The sequence below is a fragment of the Typha angustifolia genome, chromosome 8, assembly GCF_048772165.1.
Source record: "Typha angustifolia cultivar Huaian chromosome 8, ASM4877216v1, whole genome shotgun sequence".
NCBI classification, from domain to species: Eukaryota; Viridiplantae; Streptophyta; class Magnoliopsida; order Poales; family Typhaceae; genus Typha; species Typha angustifolia.
Window position 1 is genome coordinate 5,549,304 of NC_133246.1, and position 19,916 is coordinate 5,569,219.

The 19,916-nt window shown below is 35.4% G+C and overlaps 1 protein-coding gene across 7 annotated transcripts; it reads left to right on the forward strand.

Annotated features, from left to right (window-relative positions):
• Window positions 1-767: 767 nt before the first annotated feature.
• On the forward strand, window positions 768-18,407 carry LOC140766007 (uncharacterized). 7 transcript variants are annotated; one of them, XR_012105260.1, is made up of 14 exons: window positions 768-858; window positions 943-973; window positions 1,047-1,126; window positions 5,079-5,210; window positions 6,997-7,189; window positions 8,040-8,332; window positions 8,409-8,549; window positions 8,632-8,762; window positions 8,879-8,976; window positions 9,139-9,227; window positions 16,927-17,063; window positions 17,263-17,332; window positions 17,443-17,653; window positions 17,905-18,188. XR_012105260.1 is itself a non-coding variant. In XM_073105378.1 (13 exons), exons 1-12 carry the CDS (start codon window positions 835-837, stop codon window positions 17,972-17,974), a joined length of 1,419 nt encoding a protein of 472 aa, XP_072961479.1. In that variant the 5' UTR covers window positions 768-834; the 3' UTR covers window positions 17,975-17,995; window positions 18,361-18,407. The 7 variants fall into 7 exon arrangements, 5 of the variants coding, with proteins under 5 accessions (XP_072961479.1, XP_072961478.1, XP_072961480.1 ...); XR_012105261.1 differs by lacking the exon at window positions 17,263-17,332; XM_073105378.1 differs by lacking the exons at window positions 17,263-17,332; window positions 17,443-17,653 and adding an exon at window positions 18,361-18,407 and having other exon boundaries at window positions 17,905-17,995.
• Window positions 18,408-19,916: the final 1,509 nt, after the last annotated feature.

Below are 19,916 nucleotides of genomic sequence, written 5' to 3' on the forward strand. Positions count from 1 at the left end.
TTAGTTATTTAAGTAATAAAATTTCTCTACTTAACATGTATTATATTTTTTTTGCACATATTTCGCAATTTCATTAAAAAGTAGGGTGATATATGAAAATTTCTCTTAAAATTAAACATATCATTTTAACTTAATATAAATTGTGTAAATGAACGAAAAATAGCTAATGCTACCAATATCATAATATAAGTGATATATTTAGACATTTTAAATTTGGTCACTCGTATATTTGATAATTTTAACGGTCATATACTCATATGTAACAAATATTCTATAAGGCATTTTATAAAAGGGGTTTTTACATAATTGCCCCGTATGCTTTCAAAAATATCATTATTGTTATTATTACATTTTTATAAAATATTAATTTGAATATTTTCAACAAAAATATTTGTTAAAGTTAATAAATATATAAGAGACTAATATTTTTTTTAATTTAGAATGTAAAAATATTAAAGAAACGATTTATGTCTTACACATAAAAAAATTGTTTTTTTTATCGTATTGCGATATTTGGGTAAATTATTGAACAGCTTTTGAACTAATTTAAATAATTTATACATAGGTAAAATTGTGTTTTTAAATATAAGTTTAATTTTAATTATAATTATTTGAATTTACTTAAGGAATCATATTTGATTTCGATGGTAATTATAATATTTTAAAAAATAAAGTAGTAATTACGGTAGCAATTATGAAGTCTTTGTAAAAGTTTTAGTGTAAAAGATGGGGTTCTAACGATAACTTTATTAAAGGAGGGAGTTATATGCAAATTTCACTGTCCACTTCCCGGAAGGCCGAAACCAGTGCCTTCGCTGCTTCCCGGTTGCCAAAATGTGGCGGCAAAATGCTTCTGCGGTGAGAACAAGTAGCCTCGAAACCCCAATCCAACCTCCTCTCTCTCTCTCTCTCTACACTAACATTTGTGGCTTTCCTTCTCAGGGAGATCAAGACTCCGATCGTAGCATTTCAGGTGTCTTTCTCTCTCTATCGCTATGAGGAGTTTTTTTCTATCTATCGGCCTTAAATTAGGGTTCTTGCTATAGATGATGATGGGTTGGATCGGCCGGGCTATGATTGCGACTGCTCCGAAAGCCTCCGATCTCTCTACTCGCATGGGAAGAAGGTAGTGGGATTCGTTTTTCGCTTCGAGAACCCTAATATGCATAGTTGCATTTCCTAACTGCTATTAGGTAGAGGTTAGCGGAGAGAAAGGAGATATAAAGAAAAGAGAGCTAAGGTAGATCAAAGAATCAAATTTTCCTGCTTGATGAATGAATGGTGAAAATTAAGTAAATTTTTTTTAGAAACTAAATGCTATAGATTAATCACCACTCTTACATAAACCGCAGCAGCACGGAGGGCAACGACCCAACCCACAAACACCCGTATCCCAGAGTCCTTCCTGTGTTAGCAAGCTAATCAGCTGGTTTATTGACTTCTCTATACAGATGGGAGATTTTACAATTTTGAAATTTTTCTAAGAGTAAACTAATGTCATCCACCACTGAGTCCAGCGTACAAGGTGGCTTATGAACCTTGTTCAAAATGTTTGCCAGCAACAAAGAATCTGTCTCGACCCAAATATTCTCCAAATGATAGGTTTGTAAGCCCAGCAGACATTCCCTAACAGCAGCCACCTCCACCACAAGTGTAGAATGGTAAGGAGCACACCTTGACCCTGCAAACAGAGGCTCCCCATTAGGCAGGCGAGCTATGAATACTAATCCTGCCGTGTTCACTTGTCCCGTAAAGGAGCCATCCAAGTTGAGTTTGACCCAACTCGGAGGAGGATCCTAGCGGATAAGCTGGCTAGCAGGATTAGGATTTGTAGCACCAACATAAAGTTGTCCTAGGTATTCTAAAGTAAGGTTAAGAGCAACGTCCCATACCTTATGGGAGTCTTTCAGAGTGTTTTTAAAACATGTCTCATTCCTTATTTTCTAGAGTTGCCAAAGGATCACAGCCAGCAGGGCCCTCGAAAAAGCTTTTTGCTTACTCAAAAAGCCACCATCCTCCCAGATCCATCCCCCTCCTTTCCCAACCATGCATAGTAAAGGGAATGTCAAGTCATTCCGTTGCAAAAGTCCATGCAAAGGTGGCAAAATTACAGTGGTAGAAAAGGTGCAATATGGATTCAGGGAGAAAGAAAGTTGCAGTTCGGACATAGGCTAGCATATTCGAGATAGGTTATCAGATGTGGGCAATTTACCTAGATCAGTTTCCTCAAGGAAACCTTGATTTTAAGCGGAATGTGAATATCCCTTCCACCCATCTCAGATGGTGGGGGGATTGATGGTTTTAGTCTGCAAGAAAGTGTAGACAGACTTGTCCAAGGCTAAGAGCCACAAGGATTGGGCAACCAAACCCATATATCCCTAGCCTTCCTAAACGAGATAGCAATAGAGAAAAATATTCTCACTAGCAACCGGCCTGAGTAAATTAAGAATCAAGCCCTCATGCGAGGCCTGATCCACCATAAGGTTCGAGACCTTGTAAACTGAGTGTCTAAGCCCTATGTTGAGGTACATTGGCCAATGTCTCAAGGGAACAGAAGCCAACCAGGGATCACACCACAAATTAGTAGACTTACTATTTTTTATAAGCTTCCGCAACCCATGCTGGAAGTGGCTGGCTGACTCCAGATGAGTTGCCAGCTCCAATCACATTTGCAAGGGTTGTTAACCTTCCAAGGATGGATGGGCTTATATTTAGTCAAAACTAGATCGACCCAAGGTATCGGGTCATTATTCAGAACAGCTAAGATCTTCTTAGCATTTTTCCTCGTATCTTGTTGCAACTATAGATCAAGCAAGCACAATTTTCTTTTTTACAAAAAAGTACACTTTTAATTTGCAGGAGAGGGATATAATTATCTTTTTCTTTCTTCCCTTTATTTTCTTTTTTCTCATCAAGAGAAATAGGCTGTTTACAACTTTACATGGTAGTATAGTAGGTGGTGTGTTAAGCTTTTATCTTGCTAGACCTATACATCACTTCTTTCAAAGCTCCTTACATCAAAATTATCTATTGTCGAGACCTAATTAACTCTAACCTATTCTTTTCTAATCTTTTTGCATGTTTCATTAAAATCTTTAGTTCCTAAATTGACCAATCTAAAGCCAACCTCACTATGCCAGAAGTCGGATACTTCTCCATTTTGTGACTCACATCATCTGTAGGTTGCGGATACTACTTCTCTCATAGTATACTTCCTCCTTGAAGCAGGATTCAAGACAAATTTCTAAGCACAATTGACATATATATAGATGTCCCAATACAGTCAATAATTTAACTCATTAAATCCTAATGAAACCTTCGCTACCACTATATATATTTATGATGCTTTCTTAATACCAATGATGTTTGCTACTGAAAAGAAAGTAGAATTTTAAAACAATAATTTAGCCAAAAGATCCAGAATTACAAATTTCTTTGAAGAACTTTAGTATGCCAGTTCTTTCATTTAGATTTCTCCGATCAATTTTGGTTGTGGACTTCTTCAGAATCTTCTCTTTTCCAACTAAAACATTGTTCCGCGGTTTGGAATCAGACACTTTCTTGTGATGTTAATGGAAATGATGTGATGGATAGTTCCTCATTTCCCAGAACTGAAACTGACTGACTTATGTTCTGGATCTCTGACTTCCTGTTTTCCAACTTCCTCTTCTTGAATGGATTGTTATCATGAACCTCTATGAGTTCTGCTTCCTTTTCCATTAGTTGAGGAGAACTTTGCAGTGCAACCAATTTGCTAAGTGCAACAGCTTCCTTCATGTACTTTTGGCAATCTATCTCTTCAATAACTGTCAATATGTTAGAACTTAGAACATTAATTCTCATAGTGGATGAGTATATTTCAATGTTTACAGATGCATAACTTTGTCAAAGAGAAATTTAAAATTTAAAGCACATAAGAGTTGACAAATATTTGATCACATGGGAGAAAATAACATGTTGACACATGTGATTTAGAGGTAACTGAATGTATTGATATAGTTAGAAATAGGTTCTTGAATTTGCTGATCCTTCTGCGAGGTATGCTTATATATTTTACCTATAATCTCTTCCTTTCTTGGTTGTGTTGAACTCCACATGGCCTTTTCTTAATGGTCAATAAAGGCAATTGTATTAGCCTAAAAATATGACGAAAAAGCACTTTAGATATTTAGGGATATATTCAAAGTATCCTTATATAAAAGGTCAGAGATATCAGGTGGTGTGGAACGAAACCACACCGAAGTGGGTCCTTTTTTTAATGGTAATAAAGGCAATTGTATTAGCCTAAATTAAATGATGCAAAAACACTAAACATCATGATTATAGGGCAAAGAGATCAAACAAATAATATCGTCCAAACTGGCCCAAAGCACAGCTTGACCCTATTAACAAGCCAAGCCTAATCAACCAGGTCACTTTCTTGCGAACATAGATGTGAGGAGGAACTTCAAAATACATATAGGAGTAATTCTCTGGAGAAATTAGCTACTCACTTGATTCTCAGAGAATCATGGATGAATGTGAGATTTTTTTCTTGAATATGATGAACATTTCACTCTCCAAAAATTGGCCTTTTGGATGTGAAGTATAAATTGTGAGGAAATTGTATGTAGGATGCCCATATCGAATAAATGTCAATGCAAGTGATAGAGAGGGAAAATGTATGCATCTTCTAACAAGATGAAAAGGAAAACATATTAGTGTTGTTTTGTGACTTAATGGAATTGTCACAGACATCACTGCTCCTACTATCAATAATTGCTAGGAGGATTAGTAAAAAAATTATAATTACTGCATTACGTAAGAAAGTATGATGATTGCTTAAATTCACAACCAATTGTTCTACTGCATCCTCAATGTCTGATGGAAAATTATGATTTCTTCTTATTACTTCTGAGACCTTTTCAGGTGATTTAAGCAATCATATACATCTTCTTCATTGTTTGTTTCGAAGGAGATAAAGGACCTTCAAAGTTTCTTAACTCTTAAGACTTTCAATTCTCCCTCTCTCTTCCATTTTGTTTTTACCAATCATCTTTTGTTTTTGTGGTAATAAATGAGAAACTCAACATGCCCAGACTATGGATGATTTCTTGTCTGAGTGTGACATTGAAGTGCAAGGATTATGCAGTGGTCCAAGCAGATCTATTCAGCCTCGAACACAAGAAGATCATCGTAGTGTTTCTGTTAACGAATCAATTTCTGATGAGGTACTTAGATCTTGCTATTGTTTTTACATTATTCTGTTCATTTAGATTCTTCTGTTATAAAATCAGATTGAACTAGATCTTTCAAAATCTATTGACTTGACTTACTTCAATGAAGGATTTCCATTAATAACTTTCTTTTCTGAGTTGGTATAAAATTTCTTTCAGGCCATAAATAAGTATTTCTTGCAACATCAATTGTTCTTAAACCTTAACCTGTGTCCCTTGGTTGTTTTCCTTTTATGTTTTGGCCTTTGTGGTATGAAAGTAATGGTTATCCCTTGCGGCTTATGTTTTCTTTTTCAGATATTTGATTTGTGAAATTTTCTACTTTAATGGTACAGATGGTAGTCAGAAACCATTTTCTAGCACATGGTGATGTTGTTAGTTATTCAATTTTATGTAATTAAAAAAATAATCTTATACCAAAATGATCAATACATTGGCCGATAAGTATTGTGTTTTGGGGCTGCCAATCTTGAAACTGATACTTAGAAGTTAGAACCTTGATCTCAGGCTTCTTGTTGCTTGTTTACTACCTACTAACAATTTTGTGACTTAATCTTTGTGAAGTACTAGAGGAGCAATCTTGCATTTGGATCATGGAAGAGAAGATTTATACATTTTGTACATGTAGGAAACAATTGAATTAGATTGAAAGAACAACATTAGGCAGCTTTTGAAAGAGCTTCATTTCTGAACTTCTACTTTGATGAAATATGTCACTTGTACCAAGAATAATATTCAGGATTGTACTCTACGAAGCCTTATCTCAACAAGTAGAAACTTTCTAGATACACTTACTTTGAAGAGTGCAAAATGTGAGAGTCCAAGCATGGGCCTTACTGGTTAGCTCTTAGCATGACTATGTTGTATCGGTCACTGACATAATACCTGCCAACAGAGGCCTACATATTGGATTATCTTGATCAAAGGAGTATCACCTGGATATCCTTTTAATTCATTGCTTTTATCTGATATGAATTGCAAAGTTCTGGATTCTAAATTAAGTTGTAATATCTGTATCAAGATCGTTTTGGATGGTAATAGAATAACAACTAGCAATAATAGCAACTAGTTGGGATTGGCTATCATTTGGATTGGTAACAAGGTTCATAGTCTTTTTGGCCTTTTGTGTGATTCTGCATTTGTTTGATAATTAATGTTATAATGAGTAATCCCTCTAATTATTTGATGTGTATAGTGATGCAATTAATCTTTCAAGTTTGCACATACATATGCACCCTACATGTCAACATGTAGAGAAAAAAAAGTCAAGTCATGTCCACTTGCAACTATGGATGCTCATCATCAAGTATCTAAGTATCAGTTTCAGGATAGGAATTGGATGTTTGAAAAAATGATAAATATCGGTCGTATTGGACTATCGGTTGTATCAGCCTTCCATTTCAGATGATTTGCATCGGGGATCAACCAGCTGATTTGTTTCAGCGATACTGATTGGGATTGGCTGATACTTCAATCCATGCTCGTCATATGATTTGAGCTATGCAAACTCACCACTTTGGTGCATTTCATAGCCATGTATTCCCAGATAAAGTAGTTCCTTGGTGTATACAATACATTTCTAGACTCCAGAGAATCATCAGGGCTAATGTTCTGATTAATGATTAATATAAATGACTATTCTCATTTGTGAGAACAGTTTTTTCGCTGACTAAAGCTCTAATGGGCATTGCTTATTGCTTTTTACTTCATAATCTACTACCTGCTCTTTCAGACAGTGATGTTTGATTGTTTTCTTTTTTTGTTGATTATATCTGGATAGGATACTCTTGCACCAACAGAGCTTTCATTTGCCTATGGAGCTTCCAGGCTTCAAGCGAACTATAATACTGTTCAAACGGATAAAAATGATGAAGCATCAACATGGAGTGAAGTTTTAGAGGAAGTCAATGAGTTAGCTTGTTTACCTAAATTGCCCCCCAAAGTGCCGTCCAACTCTGGTGTATCCAGAAGAAGTATTTTTCTATGGTTTCTGCTAGTTCTTTGTTGATATATCTGTTGAATTCTATTTTTGCTGTTCTTTCTTTCTTTTGGACCAGTTTGATTTATAGGCGTCCACTTAGGAACCAGCCAAGCAACTAGGCATTATATGACACTTGTCGACCGGTGCGCTGCCTATATAATTATAGAACGTTGCAACTGAAATCCTGATAACACGAGGAACTTCTTCTGTTTTTTTTTTTTTTTTCATTCCTCTGAGTTATGCAGTTCATTATGACACTTGTTTTCTGTCCATATCTGAATTATGGACACTTGTGTTTTCAGTTGCATCTATGTTGTTGCATTCCATATTATAGATGATAATACTGTTTAGGGTAGGATTGGGATAAAAATACAATATGGAACATATAAATGAAATTCCTCAAAGTAACATGCTAAAATCTATTAACTAAAAAGCATAAATGAGTTACAATGTCATCAAATTAGGTAGAGGAAAATGAACTGCATGAATGGAATCAATGTGGTAAATTTTGCTTATGGGAAAACATTAAATTATGTAATTGGACAATCTCAGACACATCCTTATCTAGCTCTCCTAAAACACGTACAAACAGAAACATTTATAGTATGGCAGATATGTTACGTTTGAATCAATGAATGTTTACATTTTACGAGGATTCTGATAATCCATGGCTCGTCAATAGGATTATACATGATAAGTGCCAACCGAGGAGATCTCTTTAATGTTTCACATCTCCTAAGAACTAGGTCTAATATATATTATCTTGCTACTCCTGGAAATATAGTTCCGTTCTTACCATTCTTTGTCATGTTTTGTCAACATATATATTTTTTTGGTTCCAGGGCATCCAGGGCATAAAGGTAGGACTAGTCTCAAATTTTCTTTCCGTTCACATTCACATGAAGAATCCTGGCCATGTGCATTGAAGGATAGGAATGAGAAATGTTATGATGGACATTCACATGAAGAATCCTGGCCATGTGCATTGAAGGATAGGAATGAGAACTGTTATGATGGAGAGAGAGAGCTGCCTATTGAGTTTGTACCCCATGAAAAGAAAGCACTGCCTTCAATGGCTGAACTGCTAGAAGATCTAAACGAGAAAAATGACACTTCTATTGGGACTTCAAACTTGGTGTGCATTCTTCACTTACTTTTACCTTGGTAAAATTGTTGAGTTACTTGAGTAATAATATATGGATTCTGGTTAGGCAGCTTATACAAAATGTAAAAGCAAAGGAAAGAAAGCAAACTCTTCTAGTCAGAGATCATTGCCTCAGTTGGGGCAAAGGGTTCTTGATGATGAAGATCCCCTTGAGTATATGGCTTGTGGATCATCCAGTGAGGATGAGGTACTTCTTGGCATACTAACTTCATCCTAGCTTTTCACTGAACCAGTTACTAGTTTCACATGATTTCTTTTTCCTCTTACAGGACATTGATCCAAACCATTTAAGTTTGGGAACTCAGAAATTGAAAGGACAAACCATGACAGATCTATTTCAAGAAGCTTTTAGTGCATCTAATTTGGAAGGCCTTGCAGTCCCCACAATTAAACTAGCAGAGTATCCATATTATTCTAGCTCTATCTTTTCCTCTTTTTTTTTTTATATATGAACTCTGTTCTGCAAATTATGGAAAACATAGATGTAGATATATATATCGATTACCTGTTTGACAGAACTGGATATTGGGGGAGGCTGCAACAAGTTTTGCAGATTGAAAAGGACAAGCATCTGGAGTTCTCAAGGCAATTTCATGGAGGGAAAAACTCTTTCAGTTTGTAGTCCTTTATCCTCTTGATAGTGGTCATTGTTGATACATCTGTCTACACAAACTAGCTGTGCTGTAATAATTCATATTGATGTTCTTAAACACACATAATCATATGCCAGCACGTTGGAATCCACCGAACTTTTGACTATTTTTCTCTATTTCAAGATAATTCAAGGGGCATCATTGTGCAAATCTTATCAAGAAGTTTGGAAGGAAAACTGACGGTTTGCCGTTGCTTGGTTGAAGACACTGAGGTTGGTAATTCCTTCTTTAAAGCTTTAATGTCATCATAATATCAAGAATAACCATCACACTAGTGCAAAAGTTAACAAACTTTCATTTGGTCTAGCTTCCTCATTCTTGCTCAACTCCTAGTTAGGAAAAGTTTTTTGAATGCCATCTCAACAGCATCTCTTCATTAATATTTCGCATCAACTCGTTGCTGTAAATTATGGAGAGAACACATTTAGGCATGGTTTGAATTATCGGCCAATACCAATACATATTGGCATTAGCCATTACCTATTTGAAACTGGGGCTGAAACCAGTTTTCTCTTAGTCCTGGCTCAATATTGACTGTATTGATCCAGTATCCACTGTATTGGTAACTGAACTGCATTTACATCATCAAATAATCGAGTATCATGGAAGCATTATTCACTTGATCTCTCTTTGAACTCTACTCCTTAGTATTTTACTTTTGGAAAGGTTAATTTCTTGTAGGAAAAATGATCAGCACATGTAAGATGATTATTCTAATTTGAAAGCTAATGCAGTAAGATTCATTAAATCATCTAGAGTTTATAATTGTGCTCACTGGTCATCTGGTTTACATCATCTAGTGACTGAACTATTACAAGTCGTCTGGCTTTTATTCTAATAGCTTGACTTTCTTCACTGAATGGACAATGGACTGTGCAACTTCTTAACTCTGCAGTTTTGTTTAGAGTATCCTTGCTATTATGGATTAGTCATTCAGATGAATGTCTTGTAGGTTTTATGAACTATTTGCAATTTGTCCCATTGATGACTACATCCATGCCACCAAATAACTCTGGTTTTTCTCTAAAAGAATTAGCCCAAAGAATTAGCCCATGTTATGGTTGGTTCTCTAAAAATATATTATTTTGAGAGTATAGACAAGAAAGAAAAATTACAAAGAAAAGAAGAAAGATTGGAAAGAAGAAGAAAATGATATATTAAATTAAAAATTTTAGACTCATTGGTGGGGACATAACTTTTCGTTACGTTTATTCTCGTAAGCACAAAAGAGCTACACTCGTGGCTCTTTGGTTTAACGAGGGTTGTGACTAACCAATTTCTAGGTCTATTTTTGTCTTTTCGTCTTTTTATCTTTTACTTTATTTTGCATATATAAATGCTTATAATCATCTTTTATTGATTAATGAATATTTTGAGAGTTTTCACATATTAAGTGTTTGTCGGTGGATTCCAATGTCGGTAGATTTCAACACACTGGTTGGTGGATTACCTAGGTTTGATTATTTTTCCTACTTCTTCTCAAGTCTGCAATCGAGACGTTGTCTTGCATTAGCTTTGGTATCAAAGCAGATCGTTTCCCAGTTTATGGACGCTCCACTGTTTGGATTCTATACTGCGTCACATCTTTTTTTCATTAGATCAATCGCCCTACGAACACCGAATCGCTACGAGATTCGTTGCCCAATAATATCAGGATCCAAATCCGAGTTACACGAGGAGATAACCCTCAACGAGGAAAACAAGAAACTATTATCAAATTTCCACACAAAATTAGGAGTTAGAAGATCATCACAAGTAAGCTTCATTCAATAGATTTTCTTTCTCCGTTTTAGATCAAAAAAGAAAAAAAAACAACTCTGTTAAAAAAAAAAAATCAAATTCCGAAATTCAGTTTATTTGTTTTCTCTTTTATCTTTAATCTTGAATTTGGAAATTCAGATTTAGAAGATAAATTTTTCCTTATTTATCTCAATTAGTTTCCATATTTTTGGGAAATTAGTTTCCATAATTTTAGGAATTAATTCTGATAATTTTAGGATTAATACTTATCTTATTTTCCTTCCTATCTTAATTCCAACCAAACCCAACACCTTAACCAACTAAGCTCACCGGTCTAAACTAGCCTATCTATTAGCCTTAGTGGATCGATAAAACCTACCCAAAACCTGACCTGTTTACTTATAATCCACACCCATTTAACTAGGCCTAATCCTCACTCCACCTAATCAACCCAAGCCTTATTTAACCCAAATTCCACTAAAACCAAATCCAACATTTCCTTCTTCTAATTTTTTCATCCCGTCAAGACTTTCCCTCTAACCTAGCTAGTATTACTATTAATATTAATTGTTTTGATTTTAACAAGCAATATAAGTAACTAGGCAATAGCATGCTTAAGCGAATGTCTTAATAAACAGATTAACTAAGTAATGTAAATGGGTAGGCAATAGCAGGCACTAACAAGCTCAATATGGATATGGTCCACACCTACAGAAAGACAGTTGCTATTTAAAGATTAACAAATAATACTAAAGAAAGGATAGATGTTACCGAATATCGCAAGTCCATTGAAGATGGTGGTAGTCGTAGCCCGACAATAACGACAGTGGCGACGACTGTGGTGGCAACGACAGTGGTGGCTGTGATGGCAGCGGCAGTGGTAGCAGCAGCGGCGATTGCTTTGGCTGCGGCAATAGTGGTGGCGGCAAGGGCTACAGGAGTGACAGCAACGCCTACAATGGTGACAGTGTTTGCAAGGGCTGCAGTGACAGCAGCAACAGGCGGTGGCGGTGGAAGCGACTGCAGATGGACAGCTACGGCATGGGCGTTTGCGGCTGGGTGCAGCGGCAGAGACAGCTGTGATAGGTTGTAGCGGCAGGGGCAGGCGACCCTGGCGGCAAGGACTCCAGCGGTAGGGGGCGGCTTTGTAGCGGGGTGCAATAACTGATGCGGCTACAGCAGGTGGTTGCAGCGGTAGTGGTAGGCGGCGGCGGTGGTGAAGATGATGGCGTGTCGGAGCAGAAGGGCCATGGAGAACGGCGACGGCGTCGTCCGTAGAGGTCGGTGGTGGCGTCGGCGAACGGAATGAAGATGGGATGATAGTTAGGTTAGAGCGGAAGAAGACGATGGGATGAGGAAATTGGAAGAAGGAAAGGTTGAGTTTGGTTTTAGTGGAATTTGGGTTAAATGAGGCTTGAGTTGATTAGGTGGAGTGAGGATTAGGTCTAATTAAATGGGTGTGGATTATAAGTAAACGGGTCGGGTTTTGATAGGTTTTATCGATCCACTAATGCTAAAAGATAGGCTAGTTTAAGTTGGTGGGCTTAGTTGGTTGAGGTTTTGGGTTTGGTTGGGGTTAAGTAAGGAAGGTAGATAAGATAGGTATTAAATTTAAAATTATGGGAACTAATTCTTAAAATTATGGAAACTAATTTTCTAAAATTATGAAAACTAACTGAGATAAATAAGGAAAAATCTAAATCTAAATTTCCAAATTTTCAAATTTTCAAATTCAAAATTAAAGATAAAAGAGGAAACAAATAAAATGAATTTTGAAATTTGATTTTTTTTAAATAACAGAGACGCTCTTTTTTTTATCTAGAACAGGGAAAGAAAATATATTGAATGAAGCTTTCTTGTGATGATCTAATTTTGTGTGGAGATTTGGTGATGGTAATGATTTCTTGTTTTCCGTGTTAAAGGTGATCTCTAGTAACTCAGATTCGGATCCTGATGTTGTCGGGTGACGGATCTCGTAGCAATCTGATGTTCGTGGTGCGATTGATCTGACGAAGAAAAGATGTGGCGCAGCATAGAATCTAGGCGGTGGAGTGTTTATAAACTAGAAAACAATCTACTCTGATACCAAAGCTGATGTATAACGTCTTAATTATAGATTTGATAAGTAGGGAAAATAATCAAACTCAGGGAATCCACTAACCAGGGTGTCAGAATCCATCGACGTTGGAATCCACCAACAAACACTCAATATGTGAAAATTCTTAAAATATTCATTAATCAATAAAAGATGATTACAAGCCTTTATATATACAAAATCAAGTAAAAGACAAAAAACGAGGAAATAGCCCTAGAAGATGGCTAGTCATAGCCCTTCTTAAGCCAAAAGACCACGGGTGTGCAGCTCTTTTGTGCCTATGAGAATAAATGTGACGAAAACTAGTGTCCTCACCAGCTGATGCTAGACAACGTTTCGACTACAAATTTGAGAAGAAGTAGGAAAAATAATCAAACCCGAAAAATCCACCAATCGGAGTGTTGGAATCCACCAACAAATACTCAATATGTGAAAACTCTCAAAATGTTCATTAATCAATAAAAGATGATTACAAGTCTTTATATACGCAAAATAAAGTAAAAGACAAAAGGATGAAAATAACTCTAGAAAATAGCTAGTCATAAACCTTGTTAAGCCAAAAGGCCCCACGGGTGCTGCCTTTTGTGCCTATGAGATTAAATATGACAAAAAGTGGTGTCCGCGTCAACTCTCTCGAGTTGGAAAAAACTTGACTCAGTCGAGTGGCTCTGATAGTACTCCAAAAGGTTAGGGTCAAGCTACTGCAACTCCTCACAAGTGGTCCACGTACAGTTAGACTCTGGTCGCCATTAAGGGCCTGTCTTTGGGTATCGACACTAGGAGCAGCATGCATGGCACTCGTGTTGGATGCACCAATGTCACTCCTATTCTCATGTTGGTCACAACCCATCTCAATAGCTTTAAGACGAGTATTGAAGTCGTCTAATCTAATCATAATGGTTCAATGGACTCTTGTAAATGTTCATTCTTTGCATCAAGAGATCAGTAAGCGAATTGAGACGAATAATCGTCAGTATAAAATACATGCTGACTTGCACAAACGTGCCAAGGAGTTCGATGTTGGAGATCATGTTATGATTCGTCTCGGACCCGAACGATTCCCTTCAAGAACTGTTCAGAAGTTGCATGCCCGTAGTGCAGGACCTTTCCAAGTTCTGAAACGTGTAGGTGCTAATGATTATGTCATTGATATTCTCCCTAATTACGGCATTAATTGTACTTTTAATATTGAGGATCTAGTAGTCTACCAACTATCTATGCACATCTGCGTTGAACCCTATGCTACATCTACTACTCTTTCAAATATCCCTATCATGCCACATACCACTTCTCTTTTTCTATACACATCACAAGAAAAGATAGACGTTATTTTGAATGATCAAATAATATCTACTACAGAAGGAGGGGTTCACCGTTTTCTCATTTGATGGCACGGGCGACCAGAGTCTGATTGTACGTGAATCACTCGTGATGAGTTATAGCAGCTTAACTTTAACTTTTTGGAGTACTATCAGAGCTACTTGACTGAGTTGAGTTTCTTCCAGCCTAGAAGAGTTGGTGGGGATACCACTTTTCGTCACGTTTTCTCTCATAGGCACAAAAGGGTTACACCCGTGGCCGTTTGGCTTAACGAGAGTTGTAGCTAGCCATCTTCTAGAGCTATTTTTATCCTTGTTTTTTACTTTCTTTTACATATATAAAGGCTTGTAATAATCTTTTATTGATTAATGAGCATTTTGAGAGTTTTCATATATTAAGTATTTGTCGGTGGATTCCAACATCGGTGGATTCCGACACCCTGATTGGTGGATTTTCTGAGTTTGATTATTTTCCATACTTCTTCTCAAATCTGTAATTGAGACATTGTCTTGCATCACTCACTATGGCTCATTAGAATCCCACCAAAGAATTTGGCATCATACCATCTATGCTTCATGCATGGGAAGAAGAAAGAGAACATATCTTTTCTTCATTTCTTTGAAATAAAACCATAGTTGTCACAAAAGACTTCTATCTCCTGTCCTTCTATTTTATATGAGTTGGATAAGGAACTACAGATATGCTCAATTTCCTAGTTGGATTAGGTCAAAATAGACCTTCGTTGTCCGTATGAGTACCAATAAAATCTAAGCAAAAGTTATTAACCCAAATGCCTTAAATTGTGCCGAAACGAGACCCAAATACATAAAACTAGGTCAAATAAATGATGAAAATAGAAAATTAGCCCATTTAAACACAATCTTAACTAGACTTGACTCAATAAAGACACTTAAAAGATTTGCAATCAACTCTCTAATCTAAAATATATCATTAGTCTTTATACTCCTGCATCAGATTTGCTTGTGATTTTGGTCATATTTTGGACTTGGGATATACCTGCGAATGGTCCTTCGCCAACCAATTGTTGCATATTTTGATCTTCAATATTGGACCTTTTTGTAATCGTGGTGATTAATTAGTATAATGCTTTCCTTTAAGAAAAAGGTGTTAATTTCTCTGTAGTGGAGACAACCATTTATATCTTCCTATCATGATAAAGAATAAACTTGTAATTTTTTGAACATGGAGACCTAGAAGTTGGAGCTACAATCTAGAAATATTACTGTTATCTTGAATCGTCGTCTTTAGTCATAGATATCTTACCACCTTTTTTTTTTTTTTTTTTTTGCATTTATGTTTCTAGAATGTGACATGAATTCTTTTATTATGGTTTGTGGTCACCTAGAAGATGTGTGTTGTAGTTAGCTCAGATGATGAATGCCATGGTTCAAAGTATCGGCTGACACCGATATGTATCGGTATCGACCATTACTGATTTGAAACTAGGGCCGAAACTAGTTTTCCCTTGGTTTCAGCCTAATATGAGCCGTATCAGTTTAGTATAGGTTGTATCAGCCTAGTATTGGTTGTATTGGCTGATATATATCGGTCACATCAGTTGTATCAATGGTAAATATAAAATTTTGATTTTGATTTTATCTAGATTTTATGTAAATTATATCATAAGTTTAATCTGACCTGAATGTAATGTGGGACATCAATTATTGATGTCCTAATGTCTTTAGACTCTTGGGCACCACCATGTCTTATGTTTTCTTCCCATTTTCTTTCCTTCTTTCTCTTTTTTTCCTTTTTGTTTCTATTTTTTTCCTTCACTCCACCCTTTTTTACCCTCTCATTTAACACCTCATAAGATCACCTTTGTTGTAAAGTTGGTTGTTAGCCTCATCTGCCATCCACTTCTATTGGGAGAAAATGACAACAATGGGCATGTGTATTACTGAATTCATTCTCTATTCACATTGTTCTTAGTGTTTTCACCCTTAACGTTATGCTGTTACTATATCATGTGAATAATCTAAATTTTCTTATCTTTTCCATTGATATGTACTTTTGGAATTTTCCTACAATTATGATATATCTTTTTTAGAATTTAAGTCATTAAATAGTCTGAAACCGAAATGGCCGATATAGTTGCCGAAACAATTAATAAATATCATTTTTTCCAACAATTGATACCAATATTAATAACGATATTCAGAACCTTGATTAATGCATATCATGGTGTTCCCAAATACTAAACCAGTAGCTCCTGATGATTTCATGCGTAAGCAAGTCTCCTTATCACAGTAGTAAGTTTCTCTTATTGAAGAATGAAGACAAAAATATAGATGCCTAATCCATTCTTAAAATCGACCTCTTACATGCAATTGAAACTTTTTAAAATAGCATGAATTCTTAATCGAGGACTCGTAGAAACGACTAATGGTTGCAGGAATATTCCAAGTGCTTGGATTGACTATCAAGCTAATGTATAATTTGGATCATCTAAGGATACTTATACATGAAAGGCTGACAATAGTTGTGTTTTTCTGCCCTTTTTTGCAGTGGCCTGATCAAACTGGTAGGTTAAATCATCACAATAGCAAGTGTTATACACACAAACACCTTTAGCCCCTACATGATCAGTTGATTGTGGCATTTTAGGAATATTATACTGATGCTTGCTTTCCACTAAAGAGTAGTAACTGAAAAGAAGCTCAACTTATTATGTTTTGGATTCAGTAATTTGCACATATCTTATATAGCTTTTGTAATCTTTAACTTTTCTTCAGTTTTCCCTAAGTGCAAAATGTCCTAGAGAATGTGCTGTTGCTGATGGGACCTGGGAGAGGACTATTATATTCAGTTCGAAGATATGCGACAATGTGGATCTTGGAGTAGGGAACCTAGTTTGCCTTTACTCTCCATGGTATACACTTATACCCTCACTTCTTTCTGTTATGTAACGTCTGCTTTTTTTTTCTCAGTGCTCATCCAGTTTGTATGATAGCCATCATGATATAAATCATATGATTTGAATCTGATGATCTTGATAGAATAATAGTGAAAATCAATGCTTAGAGCCTTAGACTTTGTCAAGAATGTAAAGATTTTTTAAATTCATCCAGGGAATGGGAAAAATGGTTGAAATGAAAGGGCATCTTGGGGGAAGGAACCATGAGAAGAAATAGAGCTTTGGTAATAAAATTAGGAAAAGGAAGGGAATTACAGTAAGCCATCATGATAAGGAGGAAAATGAGTTTTTTAAGGCCTTTATGGCTAATGTTATCATATGGTGGGTGTTTCAGGGTGTAGAAATAAATTTGGAACAAATGGGGTTTGGGAAGAAAGCCCATAAACTAAGGTAACTGGGTAAAGAAAGGCAAAAAAGGAAGGGTGGGCCAGATTTGAACATAAATGGAGGCATAGTCAAGGTGTTTGGGAGATTTTTTATGCTTTGGGTGGATATCAATCTACATCTGACACCAAATATGCAAGATATGCTGATTACTCACACAGGTAAAATTTACTCAAGTTATTGTAGGACTCCGTTGTTGTAAATATCGCTTTTGTTCTTCTTTAATTATAGGAGTCTGTTGTCGCAATGATTGCTTTTGTTCTTCGCTTTAACATCATGAGGTATCATTCAGACGTTGATTTGCTTGAATTTTCATTTAGAGTCGTGCTGCTTCTCTAATATGTAATAGATTTACAGTATCTAGCTAACTGCACAATGATGGTGTCTAAACACAGCCTTTCTTGATGAATAGGAAAGAAGTTTTGGTGAAAAATGACGAGAAGATCATTCTGTGTACTTATTTCTCACATATTATGACATGATTCTCCTACAGCTGTGTAGCGGTAAGGATACGGTTTAATGCGTTCAATTTTGTTCTGTACAAGAGTTGATACCCTCTTTCTTGTGGCAATACGAAACTCTTTGCTCTATGTATCTTGTATTGCTCTTTCAATGGATTTGTTCTTCTCAATATTGTTTCTCTGATATGATCTCCACTTATGTATAAGAAAAACTCAGTTTTAGTAAGCAAGTTTTTGTGAAGAGGTGCAATGCTTTTACGTAAGTGGTGCATGGATCAACCATTTGGTTTTTCTAGTTTATAAGGCATTATAAGCTATTGCGTTAGCTACTACACAACCTTTGGTTTGTCGGAAACTGTAGGCATCTTACTTCCCATAGTAGAATGACTCAATTAGTTGTCTCACAGATCTTTTTGAAGGGACTAGAGGAGCATTACAGGAAAATATCTGACCTTATTCATCTTGTCTTGAGAAGTTTTTGAGCAAATTGGTAAACTTCATGATGGCCTAATTAAATCGGTGCCAGAAATAGTTGTACAATATGAACTCTTTTAATATCTGAGCATTATCCCATTGGCATGTGAGCATATTCATCTATAAGTATTTCTTTTGTAATGCTCGAAAATAGAACTGTATTGATGCTCAAATGTTCATGAAATGAGGAATCTGTGCAAGACATTGAAGTAACTGTCTTTAGAATTAGAGATGTTACTTATATATATGCAACATTTTTCTTTTGAAAATAATAATAATTAAAGGGGATCTTGAATTACTTTGGAATTAAAGATGTTAGGAAGATATATCAAAAACACTATCGTTTTGCTTTAGTTATCATTAACACAATCATGCAAATATGTATCATTTCATACTTGTATTTTACTTTAGATGTCTCAAAGATATTTTAACTTTAGTTTTTTAACAGCCTAAAGTTAATTACAGCTGCAAGATGACCTCACTACCGTTAAGTTGTTGAAATATATGAGTTAAGTTGACTTGACTAAGTTTTTTAAAGTTAAAATGAAAACAAAAGTGTAACCAGACTCAAGTTGTTTAAAGTTAAATTGAAAATAAAAGGGTAACCAGACTCCTCAAGTCTTTTAATGTTAAATGAAAATAAAAGGGTAACCAGATTCTAGTTTTTTAACGTTAAGTTGAAAATAGAAAGGTAACCAAAGTTTAAAGTAAAATGAGAGGTATTTTAATATTTTATTGGAAAGTAATAGATTATTATTTTTTTATTTCATTAGCTGCCGTTAGGTTGGACCTAACTTAAGGTTCTTCTGACATTAATAAAAATACGAGTTGAATGATAAATATCTATATAATAAATTATAAATAATACTAAAATTAAAATATAGTGTTAGTCTAACTAACTTCAATATGCGCATGACACACCCACATGCATGCAGATCGTATGTATTCTCCTCTTTCCGGGCTTGTGACCTAACTTGATTCCAATCTATTTTGTTTTTAATTGAAAATAAATTATTTCTCAAACTTATTATCAAACGGAGTATAATTCACTATAGCCCTAATAAAAATAATGAATTAACCAGTGTCTTATGTATATAAATTTCTCTTAACTTAGTCTTTCAGCACTTAAAGAAAAAAAAAGTCTGACAATAAAAACACTAATAAGTTTGAATTAGATCCCATTTGGTAATAAATTTAAGTGATAATCTATTTCAATAATAAATAATATAAAATATGTCTAGTTTAAGTAAAAAACCTCTCTCTTTCCTATTAAACGTGTTTATTTATTTATTTTTTATCATTCAAAAGTCCGTAAGCTAGAGGTAGGTTGGACAAAGCTGAGTCCTCTCTTAATATAAATATTTTTAAAAAAATTAGAATAAATTACCTAACCACCACGGTTACAAAATGAATTATAAACGTCGGCGAACAAAAATTATACTAGGGTAATGAGAAAAGCACGGTTCCATATAACATCTAAAACTTATAA

What these genes read in the sequence shown, in the direction of transcription:
- LOC140766007 (XM_073105378.1), top strand. Translation starts at nt 835, where the DNA reads ATGTGGCGGCAAAATGCTTCTGCG. An exon ending in CTCCGATCGTAGCATTTCAG is followed by an intron (nt 974 to 1,046) that starts GTGTCTTTCTCT and finishes TTCTTGCTATAG; the next exon opens with ATGATGATGGGTTGGATCGG. An exon ending in GTTTGCCTTTACTCTCCATG is followed by an intron (nt 17,064 to 17,904) that starts GTATACACTTAT and finishes CTTGATGAATAG; the next exon opens with GAAAGAAGTTTTGGTGAAAA.